The following is a 20,946-nucleotide window of genomic DNA, read 5'->3' on the forward strand; positions in this document are numbered from 1 at the left end:
GTTATCTTATTATCTTTTTATAATATTATTATAAATACAATTTTAACTAATTAATTGTTTATTAAGTTCAAATGAAATATTCATTTTTAAAGTTGATAAAAAAAATTTTTTACACTAAATGATTATGTGTTTTTAATCAATGAAAAAAAGAATCATATAAATATATATAGTTTTATCGGTCCTTAATGATTTAAAACAATATATTGTATCATGGTAATATATCAATTGAATTATTTTTCTATATAAAAACTATAAAAAATAAAAAGTAATAAATATTTTTTTTTTATATTGATATATATGTTTTTATTAGTTATATTAACTTTGTTTTTTAATAGTATAAATTATAAAATATTTCCATTAAATTAATTTTTTTAAGTTTGATTTAATATTTTTGAATTATTGTAAATTTCTAAGTTTTTTAATAAATAAAAATATATTTGTAGTTTTTAATAATTTTATCAATATAATAATGAATGAATAAATTAAAAAAATTATATTTTAATTTTGTTTATAAATATTTTTTATTACTTTTACACATTAATGTTTTATTAATTTTAATTTTTAAATAATACATTTTTATACATCTTATGTTTATTATTTCAAGATATTTTGTTTGTTGATAAGAAGAAATATTTTACAAAAGGTTAAAAGTAGGATGTTGTTTATGTAGTATTTTTTATCAGAATATTTTATCTATTATATAAGCAAAATAAAGTAATAAATCTCAATAATTTGTTTTGATAATATTGTTTGATTATTTCTTTTTAAAAAATATGTACTAAGAAAATACTTAGAGGAAATGTTTTAAATTGCTCTGACATTTCCAATAAAAATGTGATAAGAATTTTGGATATTATTAGATGGGTAATAGAGTTTTAATTCAATAACATCTTAAAAGATATTAAGAGTGAGAAAATAATTTATTTTTCAATAATATTAAGGGAAATTAAAAAACTTAAAACTCTTGTAATCCCACATTTAACCTTTAACCAAGTGAATGACATTTACGAAAGACATTATTAATGACAAATTAAGATAATTTTAAATTAACAAATATCATTAATAATCTCAATAAGCATTAACATTACACTATATTTTTCATTATTAGATCCCAACAATTCTTAAATTTTCTGTTAAATAGATAGGTTTTTATTATTCCTCTAGATGAAAGAATAATTTTATTTAATTACTTAATGCTTTTTATCAACTATAAATTTATATATAATATTAATTTATGATTTCTATTACATTAAAAAAAAACTATTTTAAATTCAAAAATTTCTAAAGTTTATTAGTAATATTTTATACATATAAAGGCAATCCAGATTCATACTTTTATTATAAATCTTCTCTTCCAATAACAATTGAATTTCTCTCTACCATTTTCCTGTCTTCAAAACTTTATCTCAGAGAATATTTTATTATTATTATTATTATTATTAGTTAAAGAACTCAATTGCTCCTATTTTATATTCATAACTCGCCCTTTTAGATTTTATTTTTGAAGAAGAAGTAATAACCTAATAAGTTGAAGTTTGTCTGTATGTTTTATTTTATTATTATTATTTGAGAGCTTGGTGTGTAGGAAGTTAGATTGAATTTAAAAAAAAAAAGAACTTAAATGAAGATATATAATATTTTTAGAATTATTTTTAATACTACTATATGGACAGGTTTGTAATATATTTTTTTAAATAAAAAAAATTTTTTTAATTTATTTTAGGTATACTTACTATAAATTGTTATGATTGTAACTCTGATACGGGAAATTGTAATGAAGGAGAATGTGAAGGAAAATTGTGTGTTAGAACTGAAACAGCATCATTAGATACTAATAGAAAAATTGTAATTAAAACATGTTCAAATGATGATGAACCTACAGAATGTTATCAAATACCTTTTGGTTCACAATTTATTTCAAGATGTATTTGTGATTATCCATTATGTAATGGTGATAAAGATTCAATATTAGATACTGAAAATCATACAACATTAACTAATTATTTTTCAATAAAATATACTTTTTTGTTTGTAATTTTTTTTATTTTATATTATATACCTATATTATTTTGAATAAAAAAATTAAGATATATTCAACTATTTGATAAATTATGGTTTTTAAAGATTACTAAAAACACCAGAAATAAATGGTCCAGGAATTTTTACCCATCTTGGAATATATCCTGCAACACGTGGATATCCAGCTAATTTTATAAGAAAAGAAGTATTTCTAATACCTAAAATATCTCTTCCATCAATATCTTTTAAACCATATGTATATCCTAAATCGGAAGTAAGATGAATTTTTCCACTTTTCTTAATTCTTTTAGGATCATTATATAATGATACAATACATTTTCCTGGAAATTCAATACTTTCTCCTTGTTTAATCATTTCTTTAATATCAATACCATCAACAGTACTATCTCCAAATAAATCTGAATCAAGAGCTTTCATAGACAATTCTGTTTTTACTGCACCAGGCCATAATGAAATCATTGTTACATTATATGGTTTTAATTCAACTGCCATATCAACTGCCATTCTATCCATTGCTGATTTACCAATACCATATGGAACATTAAAAAAATATTTTAAACCACCAGAAGAACTTATATTTACTATAAGACCATCTCTATTATTAACCATAAATCTGGATCCATAAACTGAGGCAAAATAATGACTTCTCAATCCAACATTATTAATTTCATCCCATATTTCTGGTTTACATTCCCAAAATTTTTTTCCAGTATTTTCAACAATAGCTGTTACACCTGAATAAGCATTATTAATTAAAATATCCAATTGACCATTGTTTTCATTACCAACTTTTTCAAAAAGATTTTTTACCTCATTCATATTATTATGGTCAACATAAACAGCAACACCTTTACCACCTCTTTCATTAATATCATTAATAGTTTTTTCTAATGATGGTAAATCATTTTGAAAGTTAGATAAACTTTTTGTTGAATCACGTCCAGTAGCATAAACTTTTGCCCCAGCTTCACCTAATTGAAGGGCAATTCCACGTCCTATACCACGTGAGGCACCAGTTACAATAGCAATTTTGCCTTTAAGAGACATTTTTTTTTTAAAATGTTACTATAATATAAAAAAATAAACTTTAAAATTGATTTATTTTAAAATTACAACAAAAAAAAATTTACTCAATTTTTGGAATAATAATATTATTATGTATAAACAAAATTACTATTATTTTTTTTTTCTTCTATCTTTTTAATATAATAAAAACGAAAGACATTAAAAAATATATTACTAGTTAATCAATTTAATAATAAGCATAAATAATAATTATATATACTTAACAAATATATCAATAAACATTACATGTTTAATATCTATTTACATTTGTTTGTAAAAATTAAAAAAATATATTATTTTTAATTGTTTATTAAAATTTCAGTTTTTTTATTTAATTCATTATATTTACAATTGAAGAAAAAAAAATATTTTTGATTTTTATTACTTTTGTCATTGATGATATAAAGTAAACCCTATATGATATAAATGTTTACATTGATAAATTCACATGTATTTCATCATTTATAAATGTAAAGTCATACATTCAATAATAATGATTGTTACATTTGTATAACATAAATGTCTTTAACGTGTTTATATTTCTCCTAAATATTTATAAATAAAATGGTATTTATTTTATGTATTTCTGGATGTACATGTAGTGGAAAGACAACATTAAGTAATGCACTTTTTAAAAAAGTAAGTTTTATTTATTTTTTAAAAATATATATATATATATATATAAATAATATGAATAATTTTTTTAGGGAATTAAAAAAAAAATTAATGTAGAAAAAATATCACAGGATGATTTTTATGTTGACAAAGAAAAGGTAAAACAAATAAGAAATAATGAAAATTCAGATATAATTTTTTATGATTATGATTCGATTTCTGCATTGGATAAAGAAAAAATTATTAATGTTATAGAAATGAAAAAAAATAATTGTGATTTGTTAATAGTTGAAGGTACTATGTTATTGGAGATTAATGAGATTGTTACAAACTATTGTGACAAAATAATTTATGTAACATTAGAGAAGAATATTTGTAATAAGAGAAGAAAAAATAGGAATGATTATGATCCACCTGATAATGAGGGTTATTTTGATCAAGTTGTCTGGCCATCATATCAAAATAATTTAGATATAGCAAAGAAGTTATCTCATATGTATGATAAAAATTTTTTTACTTTTGTTGATGGAGAAAGTATTAAATTAGAAGATATTGATAATTTTTGTAATTTTATTTGGAGGGATATCAAATTAAATGTTGTTAGAATAGTTGATGATACTAAAATTGATATAAATGTAGTTAATGAAATTGTCACAACACCATCATCTGGAGCTACTTCAATTTTTGTTGGAACAACACGTGATAACTTTAATAATAAAAAAGTTATACGTTTAGAATATGAATGTTATAAAGAGATGGCATTAAAGGAAATGAAAAAATTATGTTTAAAAGGAAGAGAAAAATTTAAAACAATTCATAATATAGCAATTTTTCATAGAATAAATCATGTTCCTGTGACAGAGGCATCCGTTGTTATTGCTGTTTCATCACCACATCGCCATGAATGTCAGGAGGCTTCTAATTTTTTAATAGATGAATTAAAAGTTTCTGTACCAATCTGGAAAAAAGAAATTTATTCTGATAATTCAGGTCAATGGAAAGAAAATTGTTGTAAAAAATAGATTTTTACCTGTCGTCTTTTTAAATATATATTTAAAATTTAAAAAAAAATATAGTTATTTTTATAAAATATTTTATTATTAAAAAAAAATAGTTACAAGGCACTGGCAAGAATCAAAAAAATATAAGGTTTTACAATAATAATGATAATGTCAATGATAAGTTTTGTTGAAAGACAACTGATATACATATATAAATTTAAACATTTTTTATCTTACTAAATTTTTCAAAAATATTTGATAAAAAAAAATAATTTTTTAAAGTCTAAAATTATATATGAGAAAGACCTTAATCTTTAAAGTGTTATTAAAATAAAAATATCATAATGCATTAAAATTTTGGCCTGCCAAAAATGCTCGATATTAAAAATTAAAATTATTTGTACAAAAAAAAAATGTTAGTTTAAATATAGATTAATGTTAATAGTTAAAATAATTGAAATAGTATAATAATTTTTTTTTTTTTGATATTAATAAGCTGAGACAGTAAAATGGCATTATTAATAGCGCTGGGATTATATTATGAGAACCTTAAATTTCTTTATAATTTTTTTCCTCAAATTAATATTATTTTTGATTATTATTATTATTACTAAAATATTAAAATAATAATCTTATTTTGTGGAGGCACTGTTGCTAAAATATGATTATATATTGTAGGGATTTTTAAAAAAATAATTTTGAGGCTAATATATATATATATTGAAAAAAAAAACATCCCTTCACCTTCTTATTGTCCACTTAATAATATATGTATAAATAATAATAATGATTCCATATAATACGTGCATTTCTTGAACCAAATGTGTAAAATAATATTTTGATTTACTTTATTACTTATTATTTTTGTTACTATTGTATGAAACTGTATATACTTAATTGATACTTTGTGCTCTTGTAAAATTATTAATTTTTCTATTAAATTATCATAAATTTTAAATTAACATTTAAGCCAAAGTTCGTATACCAGCTCTAGCACAATAGTTAATAATGTTCAAGTTTGACAAACAAACAAGATCCTTTTCATTTATAACTGATAATGAATCTCCAGATGGTGAAATGTTACACATTCTCAAACAACTAAAAAATAATACAATCAATTATACTATTTATTTTTATAAACTTACCGAGAACCAACTTCAAGATCTGGTGCATCAAGTCCAAGAGAGGAACAACATTTTCTATTGTCCCTATTTTGATTGGCACAGTAAAGAATTTTTGTTAAATATTTTAAATCACAACCTTCTTGTTGGACAGCTTGAATTAAAGTTTCAGCAGAAACATGTTCTCTATGTTCATAACTACATAAACTATGACAATTTTTTGGAACATGTTGTTCACAACATGAAAGGAATAATTCATCAACGGTTTTCCTTGAAATACATGGTGAAAATGGTGGTTGTGATTGTTCTGTACCACATTCAGGAGAAAGATCTTTATCGGAAACCTCAGTAATAGGATATTTTGGATTAAGAAAAGCATAATCACCACCAGCTTTTGGGGTAAATGAAGGAGCTGCTAATACAACTTGCCTTGGTACTGATACAGGTTCCTGTTCTATAGGAGCTTTAATTAATTTCTCAGAAAATCCAAATAATTTTGGTTTGACTTCTTTTGAAGTTTTTTGAATACGATTTGTTTCTTCAGTAGGTATTACTTCTATTGATCTATCATCATTATCATTTTTTTCATGAGTTGGAATTCTTTCATATTTATAAAGTTTATGAGGGCATTTAGAATGAATGTAATCAATACAACCTCCTAAACATTTTTCAAGTACACGATCAGTACAACAAAGTAATTTTGGTATGGAATCACATGGTGGTAAATTATCAGATTTTGCATAAGATGTTGATAAAATATATAAAGCGGAAACAAAAAGGCAAAGAATTAATGAACTATAAAAAGATTAATTATATGATAATAATATACTTACTTTTTTCCCATCATTTTCTAAATAAACCAAAATCGTTGGACGAACAACTGCAATTGTTAGATCCGAAGATTCCGTAATTATTCCCGTTCTAAAATTACATCAAATATTAATTATATTATTTAGAAGATATAAATTAAAGTTTAGAATAAATATTTTGACGACGAAGATTCTCGAAAACATTATAAAATGTCATTTTGTTAACATAATTATTTGTTGTTAAGTGTTATGTATTAAATTAATAATAGTAATAATAATAAAATAATTGTGCTATAATGGGAATATTGTTAATAAAGCATATAAAAAAAAGTATGTTATAAATTTTGATTTGAATATAATAAATAATAAAGATAATATTTTTATGTTAATCAAACCTGATTGGAATCTGATCCAAATATTCCTGCACCAGCTCCAGCATTTGTTGATGATGAAGAACCTTTATCAAAAAGACCAGCACCAATGCCACCGACACCTCTGGTGGACCAACCTCCATTATTATTTGATAATGATAACCCTGATATACCTCCACCTCCAACACCAAAACCTCCAGTTGAATTACTGGTTGATTGAAGATCTGAAAGAGCCAAGGCAGTGCGTGGTGATTGTGGTTCTGGGAGCATATTTTAATTTTGTTAAAATATTAATTAATTGAAATTTGTAATGTTTTCACAAATGATGTATAAAGATATATACAATTAATATAAGAAAACAAAAGCTTTAGGGTTAAATGTGATAATATTTTAAAATGTTGTCAAGGTTGTATAAAAATGTCAATATATATTTACTTGTAATTATTGTAGATATATATATAACTTTAAGGATGATCTTGAAAAAAGACTTTTGATATAAATAGTTATATTATATATATATATATAATATATATAAATACATATATATATATATATAGTATAATTTAACAGCGACAAATTAAGGTACTGGTAATTGGTTTGTTGATTAGAGACCTTAAATAGAAGATTTGCAAGTCTCCGATAGCCACTGATTTTGTTTATCTGGAACGAAATAATGTTAAATATAGGTAATATGTAGGTAACATAAAAAGAGCATATTAATGAAGATGAAGAAGAAGAAGAAGAAGAAATAAGTAAGTATATTATGAAGGGTCGTTCAAGATAGAGAGATGTATGACCGCCATAAAGCAAAAAAGAAGTGATATCTTTTCTTTTGTAATTTGAAGGTTAGGTTAAATTGTATTAGAAAAATGTATTTAGTACCAAGATTTAAAAGATAGGAAGGAATAGATACTTTTAAAGAAAGATTGAATAATTGTAAGGTTAAAAGAGTTAAAGAAATCATAAATTGTAGATCTTTCATTAAAATGTCTTTGAAGAAAAATTTTTAAAATTCCTTTTTTTTTTAATGAAATAAATCTTTTAGATTTAAAATGAAAGTAATTTATTAAAAAAAAATATGACAAAAAATATAACATAAAGATTAGAAAAGAATATACTATAAAAATAGATATTTATTATAATTTTTTATAATAAATATCAACAAACTTATGATGATAGAAAGTTTTAATACTATTGTTTATATACTCTTGAAAAGCAGTTACAAGTATACATAAAAAAAGAGGTGGGTGAAATTTTTGATGCAGTCTACGTATAGATACTCCCTTCATGTAAGCCTTTTTTGCTGTAGTTTTGAAGAAAGGCGGAAGAAAAATATTAAAAGAGAGCATTATACATATATAACTATTAAAAGAAAATTGAATTTGTGATAAATTAGATGGCAATTATATCTTGATGGTCAAGTACAACTATTTTTGATAGAAAGCAAGTTCATGGACATTCCCTATTTTTTTTTTAAATTATTTTTTTTTTTTGTATACACTTTCACGATAAAATTTTTAAGTTAGAAAAGTTGAAAAATTAGAAAGAAGGGATATATTTTAAAATGAATATTTGATGAGAAAGGTTAAAAATGAAAGAGGAAAATGTGTAGTATTAATTTTGATTTTAAAATTTGTTTTAATTTATTTCGACAAGTTAAAAAATTTGTATAAAATTAAAGATTGGCGCGATATTTTTTTTTTTTTTCAACAATTTTATATTTAAATAATTTAAAAAAAAAAAAAAAAAAGAATATATTAATATGTATGAGGAAATTAAAAATAATTAGATTAATGGCATTAAATTAATAATTAAATTAATAAATATGTGAACATTAATTATGAATTAATAATATAACTTTATAATAATCCCTCCTATTTTATGATAAATTAATAATATTATATTTGTATAAGAATGATATAAAACTTTCTCTATAAAATTGATAGGAATATGTGGCATGTTTAATCAAAATAAATAGAATTTAAATCATCTCTTCTATTATACTAATAATAATTATCTTTTCTTTACTATAAAGTACATATGAATTGCATATGAAAACTGTATAAAAGTCCTATCAATTGTGGCAAATAAAAGCATATATTGTGTCAATTTTATAAATATATAGTAATTATTTATAAAATAAAATAAAATATATAGATGATCTATGATGATTAACTATATTAGGAAGGGGAATTTCAAATATCTTGAGCATCTTTTATACATTTCATTGATATGATTTGTTTATTTCAAAAATTATATCATACTATTTGTACTTTTGTAAAAGTATCTATTAATAGTTACATTTGTGATATACTTTTAAATTAAGATAAAGAGAAATGATGATGATCAAAATATCCATTTAATAAATTATTATTAATAAAAAAATATTATGATATATAGAATAAACAAATATAATAAAAAAAATACAAACACAATAAAATTTTAAAGTTAAAATTTCTTTTAAAAAAAAATAAAAACCTTTATTTACTTTAAAATTTATTTTATTTTTAATTAAATAAAATATTTTATATATCAAAAATGTCACATTTAATTTTTTTAAAAAGGATTTCTTAAAGATATATGAATAAAAATAAGTTAAATTTAAATAAAACTTGTGATATAATTTTTTAATTAAAATATATTCAAAAATATCCCAACTAATTATTAATATGTTTAAAATTTAATTTTAATGATTATTTTTATATATACATATTTGTTTGTAAAAAAAAATTCAAATATTATTTAATGATTAAAGTACAAAAATTAATTATAAATATATTTTGGTTAAATATTTTTGGCTTACTCAAATAAATAATTCGGTCAAAAGATGACCCGCTATCCCAATTTTGTAGAAAATAATCATATTGTAATTAGAAGGTTTGATTAACAGAAAAAGATTTTAACTAGGCTTACGATTTTGGTAATGGTAAAATTAATTAAATAATAAACATTCCAAATATTCAAGTAGGGTAAAAAATATTTTTAAATATTTTTTTTGAAAAATAATAAATATATATATATATATAATTAAAAGATACATGAAGAAAAGTTTTATGAATATGAAAAATAGATAATGAATTAAAGTCTTTTAATATTTTGAACTTTTATATACAAATTTTTAACAATCCTCTTATTAAAAAGCACGTATCATATATTAATTGCATCAATCAAAAAAAGATAATTTAGTTATTTCATATATTGTTATCTCATTAAAATCTTATGTACCATTTATAATGTCAAGAACAAACTTTTTACCTAAATAGATAAAAATGAAAAATGATTAATTTTTTTATATAATTGAAAAAAAAATAAAACAATTTATACTTACGATTATACTTTAAAATTTAACAATAAAACATATTTTTTTAACCTCCGTGATAATGAAAATTTTGTTTTGATATTTAGGTCAGATATAGATTTATATTTATAAAAAAAAAAAATTTTGTGTTTTGATGATGTCTTTTTGAAACTTATGTAATTAAGTCAAGGTAAAGTATGAATCCAAAAAACCTTATTATATTTGGCAAGAATTATTAATAGTTGATTTTATTTTTTTATAACTTAATTTCTTCTGGAGCGTAAGGTACCAAGCACCGTTAAAATAGAATGTATTTATATATATACTCATGTAACAATATGTTTTTTTCTTTGAAATTTTCATGAGTACTAGTACATCAAAGATGATTAGAGAGATAAAAAGATTTTACAAATTGTATTTTTAATGTATCAAGTTCAGGGGCAGATGGCTGGTACTGCTTGTTAAAGGATGATGATTGACATAGGAATAAATTGTTTTTAAATAGAAAGATATATTAAATTTGGACAACTGGATTAGTCATTCCATTTAGTCGTTGAATTATTTTTATTATATCGTAGGTGACGTAACAAATAATAAAGTATTTTAGAACTTTTATATGGCTATATAACCTAAATTTAAAAATATTGTATTATGATATTGTAATATAAATATCTAAAATTGTATTACATATCAATCATTTAATATAATTAATTATCAAAACACCCGATAAATTTTTAATCTAATAATCAAAAAATTTTTTTAAAAATTAAAAATAAGTATTTATAATTGTTTTCATTATTATTTTATATTAAAAATATTGATTTTTTTTTAAATATTATAAAAAATCATTTAACAATAAATGTAAAAAAAAGTATAAAATATATATTAATTTAATATAATAAGTTTAATTTTATCCAGAACAACATTTTTTGTTAAAATTATTATCTATCTGTACTATCTCAATTACCTAGAAAAATATTTTATTTGACTTATTTCATTAATCATTATAGTTTTTAAATGAAAGTTTATTGTTAATGCCCATGAAATTTTAATCTTTGTAAAATAGGTAAAAATTTTATCTGATACCATCAAAAATGATAAGAAGAAACTCAGTATGCTTACTGAAAATTACGATTATATATAAGGTATATAAAAGATTAATTCTTAGGAAAAAAAAAACCTTGAAGTTATAAGTTTAATTCAGGGTTTGAGATACAACAAGTACCGGTTGGTACCAACAAAGTGGCTTATATAATATGCTTAAATGATATTTTAATTATAGCAGTAATTAATTTTAATATCAAGGTATTTGTAATAAAAAATTTCAAATTGTTTCTTTCTTTTATGATACATCTTTTCTTAAATATTTCAAGTATTAGCCTGACTTCAAGTACAAAACTAGGTCATCTATTTAAAAAATTATACGGTGAGAAGTGAAGAAATGTTAATCAAAAAATTTAAAAAGTAATTTTTCACACATATAAATTATTCTACCACGCAATAATTTTTCAACGTAATGATCATTACCTTAAATTTTTTTATACTATCATATATAATTTATAAAAAGCTTTTTAATATTATTTGTACTATAAAAGTTATATAGAAAAATGGCATTGTTAAAATTTAAAATTAGAAGGAACGTGGTTGTCTAACTTATTTGACTATAACAACGGAGCCTGGCACAGACCATGATAGCACAACATTTTTGAAACAATTTGTATAATTAAACAGTGTCTGGAACAGACATTCATTTGATTAACATTGAACAGTGCAAATGATAATATAATTTAAAAAAAAAAACTATAGATAATTAAAGGGACTTTGGTATAAAAAATTAAATAAGTAATAATCAACTTCCTTTTAAACATATTTAAAAGATATAAATTAATTTTTTTTTAAATATAATATTAAATAATATAAATAAAATATAATAATTATTATATAAAATTAAAATATTGTCATTTAGTATAAGGAATGTCAGGTTAATTTTTAGGTAACTTGTACTAATAATATTAATTACTACAATTGTTATATTCATCACTATAACAACAAAAATTTTAATCTGTACTTTACATTATATTATAAGATAACTTAAAAAAAAACTTTTTAATCTTAATACCAAATTATAAATATAATAAATTTTTAAATTGTAAAAATAAAAAAAAAACTTTTATTATTTAAAATGTTTTTAATTTTATTGTTTAAAAATTATGAGAAAAATAATTTTTTTAATTATAATAATCATGACTATTAAGTCTAGTACTTGATTATAAACAAAATATATATTTAAAAGGTTTATTAGCAAATGTCATTATTATATAATGAAATGAAGGACATATAACAAATAATTTGTCTGAAAAAAAAAAAAATTTTCTAAAGTATAAATGAATTATGCTATTATTTTATTTGAAAAACAATAAAAATAATGAATTTTTTTTAAAAAATATTTTTAGAAACTAAAAATTTAGAAATTAATAATTATAATGTTTAATGCTTTTTTTTTACGTATATACTAATAAAAAAAATAAATAAATAATAGAAACTATTAAAAATATATTTTGTATATATATATATATAATGATTTTTATCTTAGTATATTAGAAATTAAAATTTATTACGGATCTTTTATATTTTAAACCTATATAAATTTCTCTTTTACAGCTATCTTTTATATTATATTAATTATAATATTTAATGACAAATAGTTTATATCTTTTTCACTTTCAGAAAATAGTTCCCTTTTCTTTAAAATAAATCTTAGGTCATAGGTAGTATTTGGGTTAACTAATTGCAGTTTAATTTAAAAAATACAAATAAGGATTTATATAAATATTTTAAGTATTAAAAATACTACCTACATTAAAAAAAATACATTACAATAAGATGATAGAAATAAATATATATACATAATTGTCAGAAATAAAAATAATAATTTTATATTTATTACGTAATGTTAAGACAAAATAACCTTCGATTAGAAAATAAATTATAACCATATTATATATATTTTTGTTAACTTTAAAAGATTAAAAAAAATTAAAATTATTAATAATAAATATGTTAACAAAATTATCTTTAATAAGCAAAAAAAAGCAAGCTTTTTTCCATTTTTTCTTAATTAATATATGCTTAAATATGAACCACCTTTTACCATACCCCCATTATAAATCCCGCTTCTTCCAATACAAGTTCTATTTATCTAATTTATGTTCCACCAAATAGCAATCAGGTAATGCCATTTAATCAAATGTAATTTCTCAAATCTTATTATTATTATTTTAAAATAATATATATATATATATATATAAAATCACTATTAAAAATTTTTTTTTTATTATAAATATTTTATTTATATTAATAGCCTTTGGCAATATATTGCCTAATCATGATCCCTATTATTATAATTATGTATAATGATTATATCATACAACAATAAAATTATTGTGACAAATATATATATATATATATACTGGTAAACAAATAGCTATAATTCCAAGAGTTTTAATATATATTAATTGACGTTAAAAAAACACAATAATGTTATAATAACAATCTAATTACCATATATTATTGTTTCGTTGATTTCAATATCTATTTATTTTAGATATAATGATTTTTTTGTTTTTTATTTTGATATTTAACCATATTATAAGATAAACTTTAATAACCTTATAACGTTTATAATTAAGATACAAAAAAAAAAATATATCTATAATATATAATACATATTTCCGCATTATTATTATTTTTTTCTTATTAATTAATCAGCTATACCAGATTATGAAATTCCAACAACTGTTACAGATATTTTAAAATATTTTTTAAATACTAAAAAAAAGACATAAAAATTAATTTTCATGTATATTCACAGATAAACAAAAAAATAAATAATAATAACAATAAAATTATATAATAAAAATAAATACTTTTGTCATTGAAATTTATGCCAAACTGGGTAAGCGTATATTTATTTTATTAAATTTATATATATTATATACAATAAATAGTTGTTTTTAACAAAAGAATTTACCATCATCCATCTGAACTAATATAGGATTACGAAGTATAATATGATCAGCACCTCTAATAGGTAATTCATGATTTCTATAATATTTAATGACAGATGATATAGAACTAAATGTAGGACCTTCTCCTAAAATCCATTTTCCTGATCTTTGTTCTAATTTGATGTGAAGTATACCCGAATTACCTTTTAAAGACATTGCCATACTACCTTCTGATCTTTTTCTTAATAAAAAATATCCCGTATCTTTATTTTGGAGAATCATTTCTGCAATTGTTCTATCAACATTATTATGAATAATCATGTCTTCAGTATCTATTTTATTTTTTTTAATTAGATGTGAATGATATTTATTTGTTGAAGATTTTTGTCCCTGTACATTAAATGAAGGTTGATTATTACAGGTATTTTCTAAATTTGGAATGTCTATTGTATCACTATGAGATGATCGGTGATACGAAGTTGGTTGTTTATGATGTTTGGGAGAAGATGGTTTTGTTGTCAATATTGTTGTATGCCGTGAAAGAGGTGATGATTTCTCTTTAATAGTTGCTTTAGGAGATTGATTATTTAATGGTGATGTTGAGGATGGTCGTGTTGTAATCAAAACAACTTCAAATGGTGATGATGGATTCGAATTTATCGAGGTGAGTAATTTGTTATCATTACTTGTTTCCTGCTTTCTTTGTATATTACTACTATGATGATTACCATATTTCAAATCTTCTTTTAAAAGACAAGTTCCATTGTCAATTGCTAGTTTATAGTCAATTCTATTACTTATTTTATCTTTTTTACAATCATCTTTTTTGTTTGAATTTTTTGAAGATATATTATGATTATTGCAAAATATTTTTTGTGTATCTTTATCAATATTAACTGGGACAACAGTAGCTAAAATATTTTTTGAATTATTACAATTAATTGTATCATTATTTAATTTTTGTTCATAATTTCTTGGAGATCCTTTATCTGTATCTTTCTTTAATTTAATATCATCAATAAAACAATTATTATCAAAATTTTCTTTTGTAATTTTAATGGAAAATTTTTTTTCATTATTATTTAATGTAGGAGATGAGTTTGTAGATGATGATATAGATAAAGAATTACTTTCTGATATTCTTTTGTTATTACTATGCTTTGATGATATTTTAGTTGGTATAATCAAGTTTGAAGTGTTTGCTGTAGCTGCCTCAATAACAGCAATATTTTCAGCAAATGTCTTGTTTTTAAATTCCCATGGTGTATCATATAGATCTTCTTCCATGATACACAATAGCTAAAATATTTTATTTTAATTTAAAGTAAATGTAAACAAAATAATTTTTTTTTTATTAATATAACGTTTATGAAAAAAAGTAATAATAATAAAATAAAGTAAATTTATAAAATTTTTATTAATAATTTGTAAAAATATTATAATGCAAAAAGATAAATATAAACAAAATATTTAAAAAGTAAAAAAGAAAAAATATTTAAAAGTTATTTCTCACGTTAAAACAAACAAAAGATAAATAAATAAGAAATATAATCACCTAAGATTAATTATTTTCTAATTTTTACATGAATCATTAAAAATACTATAAAATAGAATTTTTATCTCAAAAGTAAACTTTTTCTATAACAATACAATTTATAGATATAATATTTTAAAGAAATTTAAAAGTAATATAATATTTAAAATTTAAAAGTAAACATGATGTTGTAGGTTATTATTATTATATTATTTCTTTTAATACACCTTAATTTTAATATTTGTATTAAAATGATATTATAATAATGAATGGAACAATGAAAGTTATATAAAAAGTTTTATAAAATAAACATGTAAATTACACAATGAATAAAAAATATATATTAATTATAAAAATTTAAAAAAAGATAATATTGAATAAAATAATAAATATAATATAATATGGCAGAAAAAGAAATAAAATACCAAATAACAGAAAGTAACTTAAAATTTATGGCTACTTTTTTAAAATATTTTCTTGTAACATATATTTTAAAAATAATTTTTAAAAAGAAAAATAAGCATTAAAGTGTATATATTTTTATTAATCATACTACTAATTTTTATATTCATCAATACTTTATTTATTTATTTTTTTTTCTAAATAATTTTATATAAAAATATAAAAAAATAATTTACGGTTTCTTTCTCAAGATCATAAATTTTTACAATCTACCTAACTATAAAATAAAAATAATGGAACTTTTTAATTAAAGTTTACTATGTAATAATATAATGGGATGAAAATGCAATGATATATAAATAAATGTTGGAATAATATGATTGCTATAGATAATGTGACTCATACTTAATATAACTACAATAAAAAATTACCTATAAAAACCTGTTAAAAAGTTTAACTAATAAAGCGCAACTTTTTAGAAGTTATATTACTCATATAATTAAACATTGATTAATAAATTATTTTATATTTTAATATTGTATCAATATATATATTTTTTTTTAAAAAAAAAAAAAGTTTTTTTAATATAAAAAAAAATTAATATAAAGTAAATATTTTGTAGAAAATAAAATAGAACAGTTTTTAAAAAATAAAAAATTTATTATATAAAAGAAGTAGAATATATATGGGTTATGAAATTTTAGAGAAATGAAGGATACAAATATATGTAACAATGCATTTTATATTTATAATACACATTTCTATTTTACAAATATGTACTTTTTGTAAGAAATAAAAAACATTTATATTAAAAAAAGTTAAGAATTAAAAATTTATAATAAATTACAATATAAAATTAAAATATATAAATATTTTATTATCAAAAAATAGGAAAAAATTAATGTTATAGTTAAAATAAATTAATTAACAAAAGATATATATATATATATATAATGGCATATATCTATTAATATACTATAAAATAAACATTTCTAATGACTTGTTTAGATATATAACAAAGTTTTTAAGGAACATAGATATATAAAAAGTAGAATGTTTAACTTTTAAATATATTTTGATAAACAGTTTCCTATAAATTTAAAGAGTCAAATATATATATATATAAAGTAAATGGAATGAAAGAAATTATTGGTATGCTATTTAAATAGACCTTTTATTAATCTGGATTAGTAAAAAAAAAAGAGATTATGATGAATATATATGTATATATAAATGTGGGATTTTTAAACTTATATAATAGAAAAAGTAAAAGTTTATTAATTCTATTTAAATGTAAAATAACTAACTAAAAATAATTTTAAATAAAAGTCATAAAAAATTTTCAATACTCAATATAATAAATCTTTATTCATTTTAATAAAACTGTAAAAATTGTATAAAAATGTGGTCTAATTAAATATATATAAATAAAAAAATTTAATTAAAACATATTTTAATATATATTAAAATAGTGGTAATAAAAAAAAATTATATTTAGGATTTAGCTATACAAAATTTGATACTATTTAAATATTTCAATCAGATGAAGAAGTATAAATAGTTTAAATTACAAAAAAAAAAATAAAATTATAAATATGTATATTAATAAATAAATTTTTATATAATATTTAAGAAAAAAAAAAGAAAAACATTCTAAAAAGATTTAAAAAAGTTATGTTTAAAAATATTTAAATATTCTTATTGATAGAAAAATGATAATAAAGAACATTTTGTTTAAATTAAAGTAATGTTTGAATATCAAAAAAAAAAATACCAATAAATATAAAATTAATATTTAAAACCATATGGAACATTTTTGTTTACTTGTATTGACAATATACAATAAACATAAAAGTTTTGGTTTAAAAATAAATTAAGATTATTCTAGTTATTAAAAAGTTTTTATTTAAAAGAAATAATAATAAAAATAATATACATACTTTGCTTATTAATATATAAGAAACTATATTTATTATTAATATTTTCTAATAAGTACAAAATTTTAAATATATATTTTAAAAATATATAAGATATATTAAAATTACTTATATTTTATAATATTGTTATTTCTATAACATTTCATGAAAAATTTTAAAGATAACAATTAAGTATAACAAAGAATTTTCTAAATAATTAGAAAGAAAGATAGAAATTGTTGTAGAATATATGATACAATAAAGATAATTTACTTATCGTAAGAAATGTCTTATATGTAAAGTAAAAAGCCTTGAGAAGATTATAGATTAAGATAACTTCCATGTAAATTGTAAATATGCAAAATAGTAAAATAAAATAAAAATCTTTAATTTTTTTTTACTAAAAGTTAAAATAAGTATTGATATTATAATATTATTTATAATATTAAAAGTTATCAGTAGTATTTATTTAATTTGACTCACAAAAATCTTTTACTAAATTTATACAAGATGATAATCATTTTCAATAGATATAATTTTTATATCTTTTCTTCAATATTTATAAGAAAATTAAATACAATAGAACTTCAATAAATTTTATAATGTCTATTTTAAAAGTAGGAATGACAAAGTTTGTAGTAGCTATTGTGTAATATTTGTATATTTGATAAAATTTAAATTTATAAGAAATGTAATGTAAAATTTATTTTGACATATGATAGTTTGTAAATAAGGTGATTTGTTATTTATTATTAAAAAATATATATATATATATTCTACAATAAAAAAAGAAATATTTTTTTTAAATAACTTTATTTTAATAATACAAAATAGAAAAACATTTTTGTATTTTTAAAAATAATTTTATTTATAACAATATTAAAATACATTTTATTTTAAATATATATATAAAATTATAGGTCTGGTTTATATTTAATCCACAATAATGTATTAAAAAAGTACCTAAAATATATGAGCAAAAGAAAATGCTATAAAACAGATAATAAAAATTTTCTTGTTTAACTGTTAAATATTCACTTTTTAACATTATATAAATAGTAACAAAAATATTAAGGGAAAAAAAAATTTTTTTTTTTGTACAATTAATTATAGATAAACAATAAAATGACATTAATACTTTTTGTTTATTATTTCATAATTAAGGTAATGAAATTTATGTTTATTGTAGTTGTCATATTTTAAAAATAAATAACATAAATGATACTTATATTGGACAGTTAAATAGTCTTGAATCATTCATCTACATTCTCTTTCTATTATAATATACCACATCTGTAGTAGGAATGAGCAGTTGTTTTAACAATGAGGTTCACAATATAAATGTTTAAACTACTATTACATGAATAAATACATTATTAGATGGCAGATGATTTTAAAAAGTATATTATAACAAAAGTAAAGAAAATTATAAAAAAAAATATATATATATATATAAATATATGTTTTTAATAATTTATATTTATATAAATTTAAAATTTAATTTTTAGATATAAAATATAATTAATTATAATACATCAAATTACCAATTACTTAATAAGTTACCGAAATTTTAAAATTATCTATTTTCATTTCTTTTTATCGTATTATAGAAATAACCATTAAGTATATAATACATTACAATAATTATCAAAAAGAATATAAATGTATTCGTTATCTTTTATAAACAACTCATACAATTTAGTAATTGATGTTTTATAATAAAAAAGTATCTTATTTGATTATTGTCTTATTATAAAATGGAAGATTATGAAAAAGATAAACAATTTCTAGATATGTCTTTTAAACCATATTTAGTTAATGAGAAAAAAACAAATTTAGTAAATCTTAAAAAAGTCAATGCATCAAAAGCGGCTAGTATTTTAATTTTATTACAATATAAAGGTTAGTATATTTTAATAGCACTTTTTTTTTTTGGTTAATTTATTAAATTAATATTCTACCAAATTTACTTTTTTAATTTATGATGTCAAATCGATTTATAATACAAAAGGAAACATCTTTTTCTCATATAACTATAATTTCATTTCTTTATAATTTATACTTAAATTTACAGATGGTGATTGGCATGTACTATTGACAGTAAGATCTGTCCATCTGCGCCGTCATCCCGGAGAAGTAGCTTTTCCCGGTGGTATGGTTGACAAAGAAGATTTAAATGATCCCGTTAAGACGGCTTTAAGAGAAGGAATTGAAGAAATAGGACTAGAAATTAATAAAATTGATATCATAGGACAATTACCATGGGTAAGAACTAGATATAATATCATAATACATCCAATAATTGGAATAATTAAAGAAAACTTAATATTAAGGTATGTAAAGTTTTTAATAATCTATAATAATAAATATAACATTTACCAATTTAAATATAATATTTATTAAAATGTTATATCTTTTTTTTAAAATAATTATTAATTAACTATTTTTTAGACTTAATAAAGATGAAGTATCGCAGTATTTTACCTGTCCACTAAGTATATTTCTAAAAAATGATATATATACAACATTTAATTTTAATAACTTTCAATTTCATTCATTCCAATATAAAGAATATAATATTTATGGAATAACAGCATGGATTTTGATAAAAATTGCAATGATAATCTATAACAAGAAACCTCAATTTAATTTAATGTATGTTGATGATAAAATGGACATCCAACAAATAATTAAAGAAAGTTTTAGAAAAGGAAAAAAACCAGTAGCAGTTACAAATGAAAAAAAAAATAAATTATAGATACTTTTT

The 20,946-nt window shown here is 19.5% G+C and overlaps 6 protein-coding genes across 6 annotated transcripts; 3 read left to right on the forward strand and 3 right to left on the reverse strand.

Moving 5' to 3' along the window:
• Window positions 1-1,621: 1,621 nt before the first annotated feature.
• On the forward strand, window positions 1,622-2,073 carry SRAE_2000010000 (Hypothetical protein; the record flags this gene model as incomplete). The annotated part of the gene is made up of 2 exons (XM_024650888.1): window positions 1,622-1,673; window positions 1,724-2,073. The coding sequence occupies 2 exons, from the start codon at window positions 1,622-1,624 to the stop codon at window positions 2,071-2,073; spliced, it is 402 nt and encodes a 133-aa protein (XP_024504620.1).
• A 45-nt stretch (window positions 2,074-2,118) lies between these two features.
• Window positions 2,119-3,087, reverse strand: SRAE_2000010100 (Dehydrogenase/reductase SDR family member 1; the record flags this gene model as incomplete). The annotated part of the gene is made up of 2 exons (XM_024650889.1): window positions 2,119-2,774; window positions 2,826-3,087. The coding sequence occupies 2 exons, from the start codon at window positions 3,085-3,087 to the stop codon at window positions 2,119-2,121; spliced, it is 918 nt and encodes a 305-aa protein (XP_024504621.1).
• Window positions 3,088-3,669: 582 nt separating this feature from the next.
• SRAE_2000010200 (Molybdopterin synthase sulfur carrier subunit) lies at window positions 3,670-4,742 on the forward strand (the record flags this gene model as incomplete). Its single annotated transcript, XM_024650890.1, has 2 exons — window positions 3,670-3,744; window positions 3,813-4,742. 2 exons carry the CDS (start codon window positions 3,670-3,672, stop codon window positions 4,740-4,742), a joined length of 1,005 nt encoding a protein of 334 aa, XP_024504622.1.
• A 944-nt stretch (window positions 4,743-5,686) lies between these two features.
• On the reverse strand, window positions 5,687-7,292 carry SRAE_2000010300 (Domain of unknown function DB domain-containing protein; the record flags this gene model as incomplete). Its single annotated transcript, XM_024650891.1, has 4 exons — window positions 5,687-5,819; window positions 5,867-6,637; window positions 6,676-6,692; window positions 7,047-7,292. The coding sequence occupies 4 exons, from the start codon at window positions 7,290-7,292 to the stop codon at window positions 5,687-5,689; spliced, it is 1,167 nt and encodes a 388-aa protein (XP_024504623.1).
• A 7,041-nt stretch (window positions 7,293-14,333) lies between these two features.
• Window positions 14,334-15,614, reverse strand: SRAE_2000010400 (SH2 domain-containing protein; the record flags this gene model as incomplete). Its single annotated transcript, XM_024650892.1, has 1 exon — window positions 14,334-15,614. The coding sequence occupies one exon, from the start codon at window positions 15,612-15,614 to the stop codon at window positions 14,334-14,336; it is 1,281 nt and encodes a 426-aa protein (XP_024504624.1).
• A 4,322-nt stretch (window positions 15,615-19,936) lies between these two features.
• Window positions 19,937-20,885, forward strand: SRAE_2000010500 (Peroxisomal coenzyme A diphosphatase NUDT7; the record flags this gene model as incomplete). Its single annotated transcript, XM_024650893.1, has 4 exons — window positions 19,937-20,081; window positions 20,254-20,512; window positions 20,631-20,834; window positions 20,876-20,885. 4 exons carry the CDS (start codon window positions 19,937-19,939, stop codon window positions 20,883-20,885), a joined length of 618 nt encoding a protein of 205 aa, XP_024504625.1.
• Window positions 20,886-20,946: the final 61 nt, after the last annotated feature.

The sequence above is a fragment of the Strongyloides ratti genome (assembly GCF_001040885.1).
Source record: "Strongyloides ratti genome assembly S_ratti_ED321, chromosome : 2".
NCBI classification, from domain to species: Eukaryota; Metazoa; Nematoda; class Chromadorea; order Rhabditida; family Strongyloididae; genus Strongyloides; species Strongyloides ratti.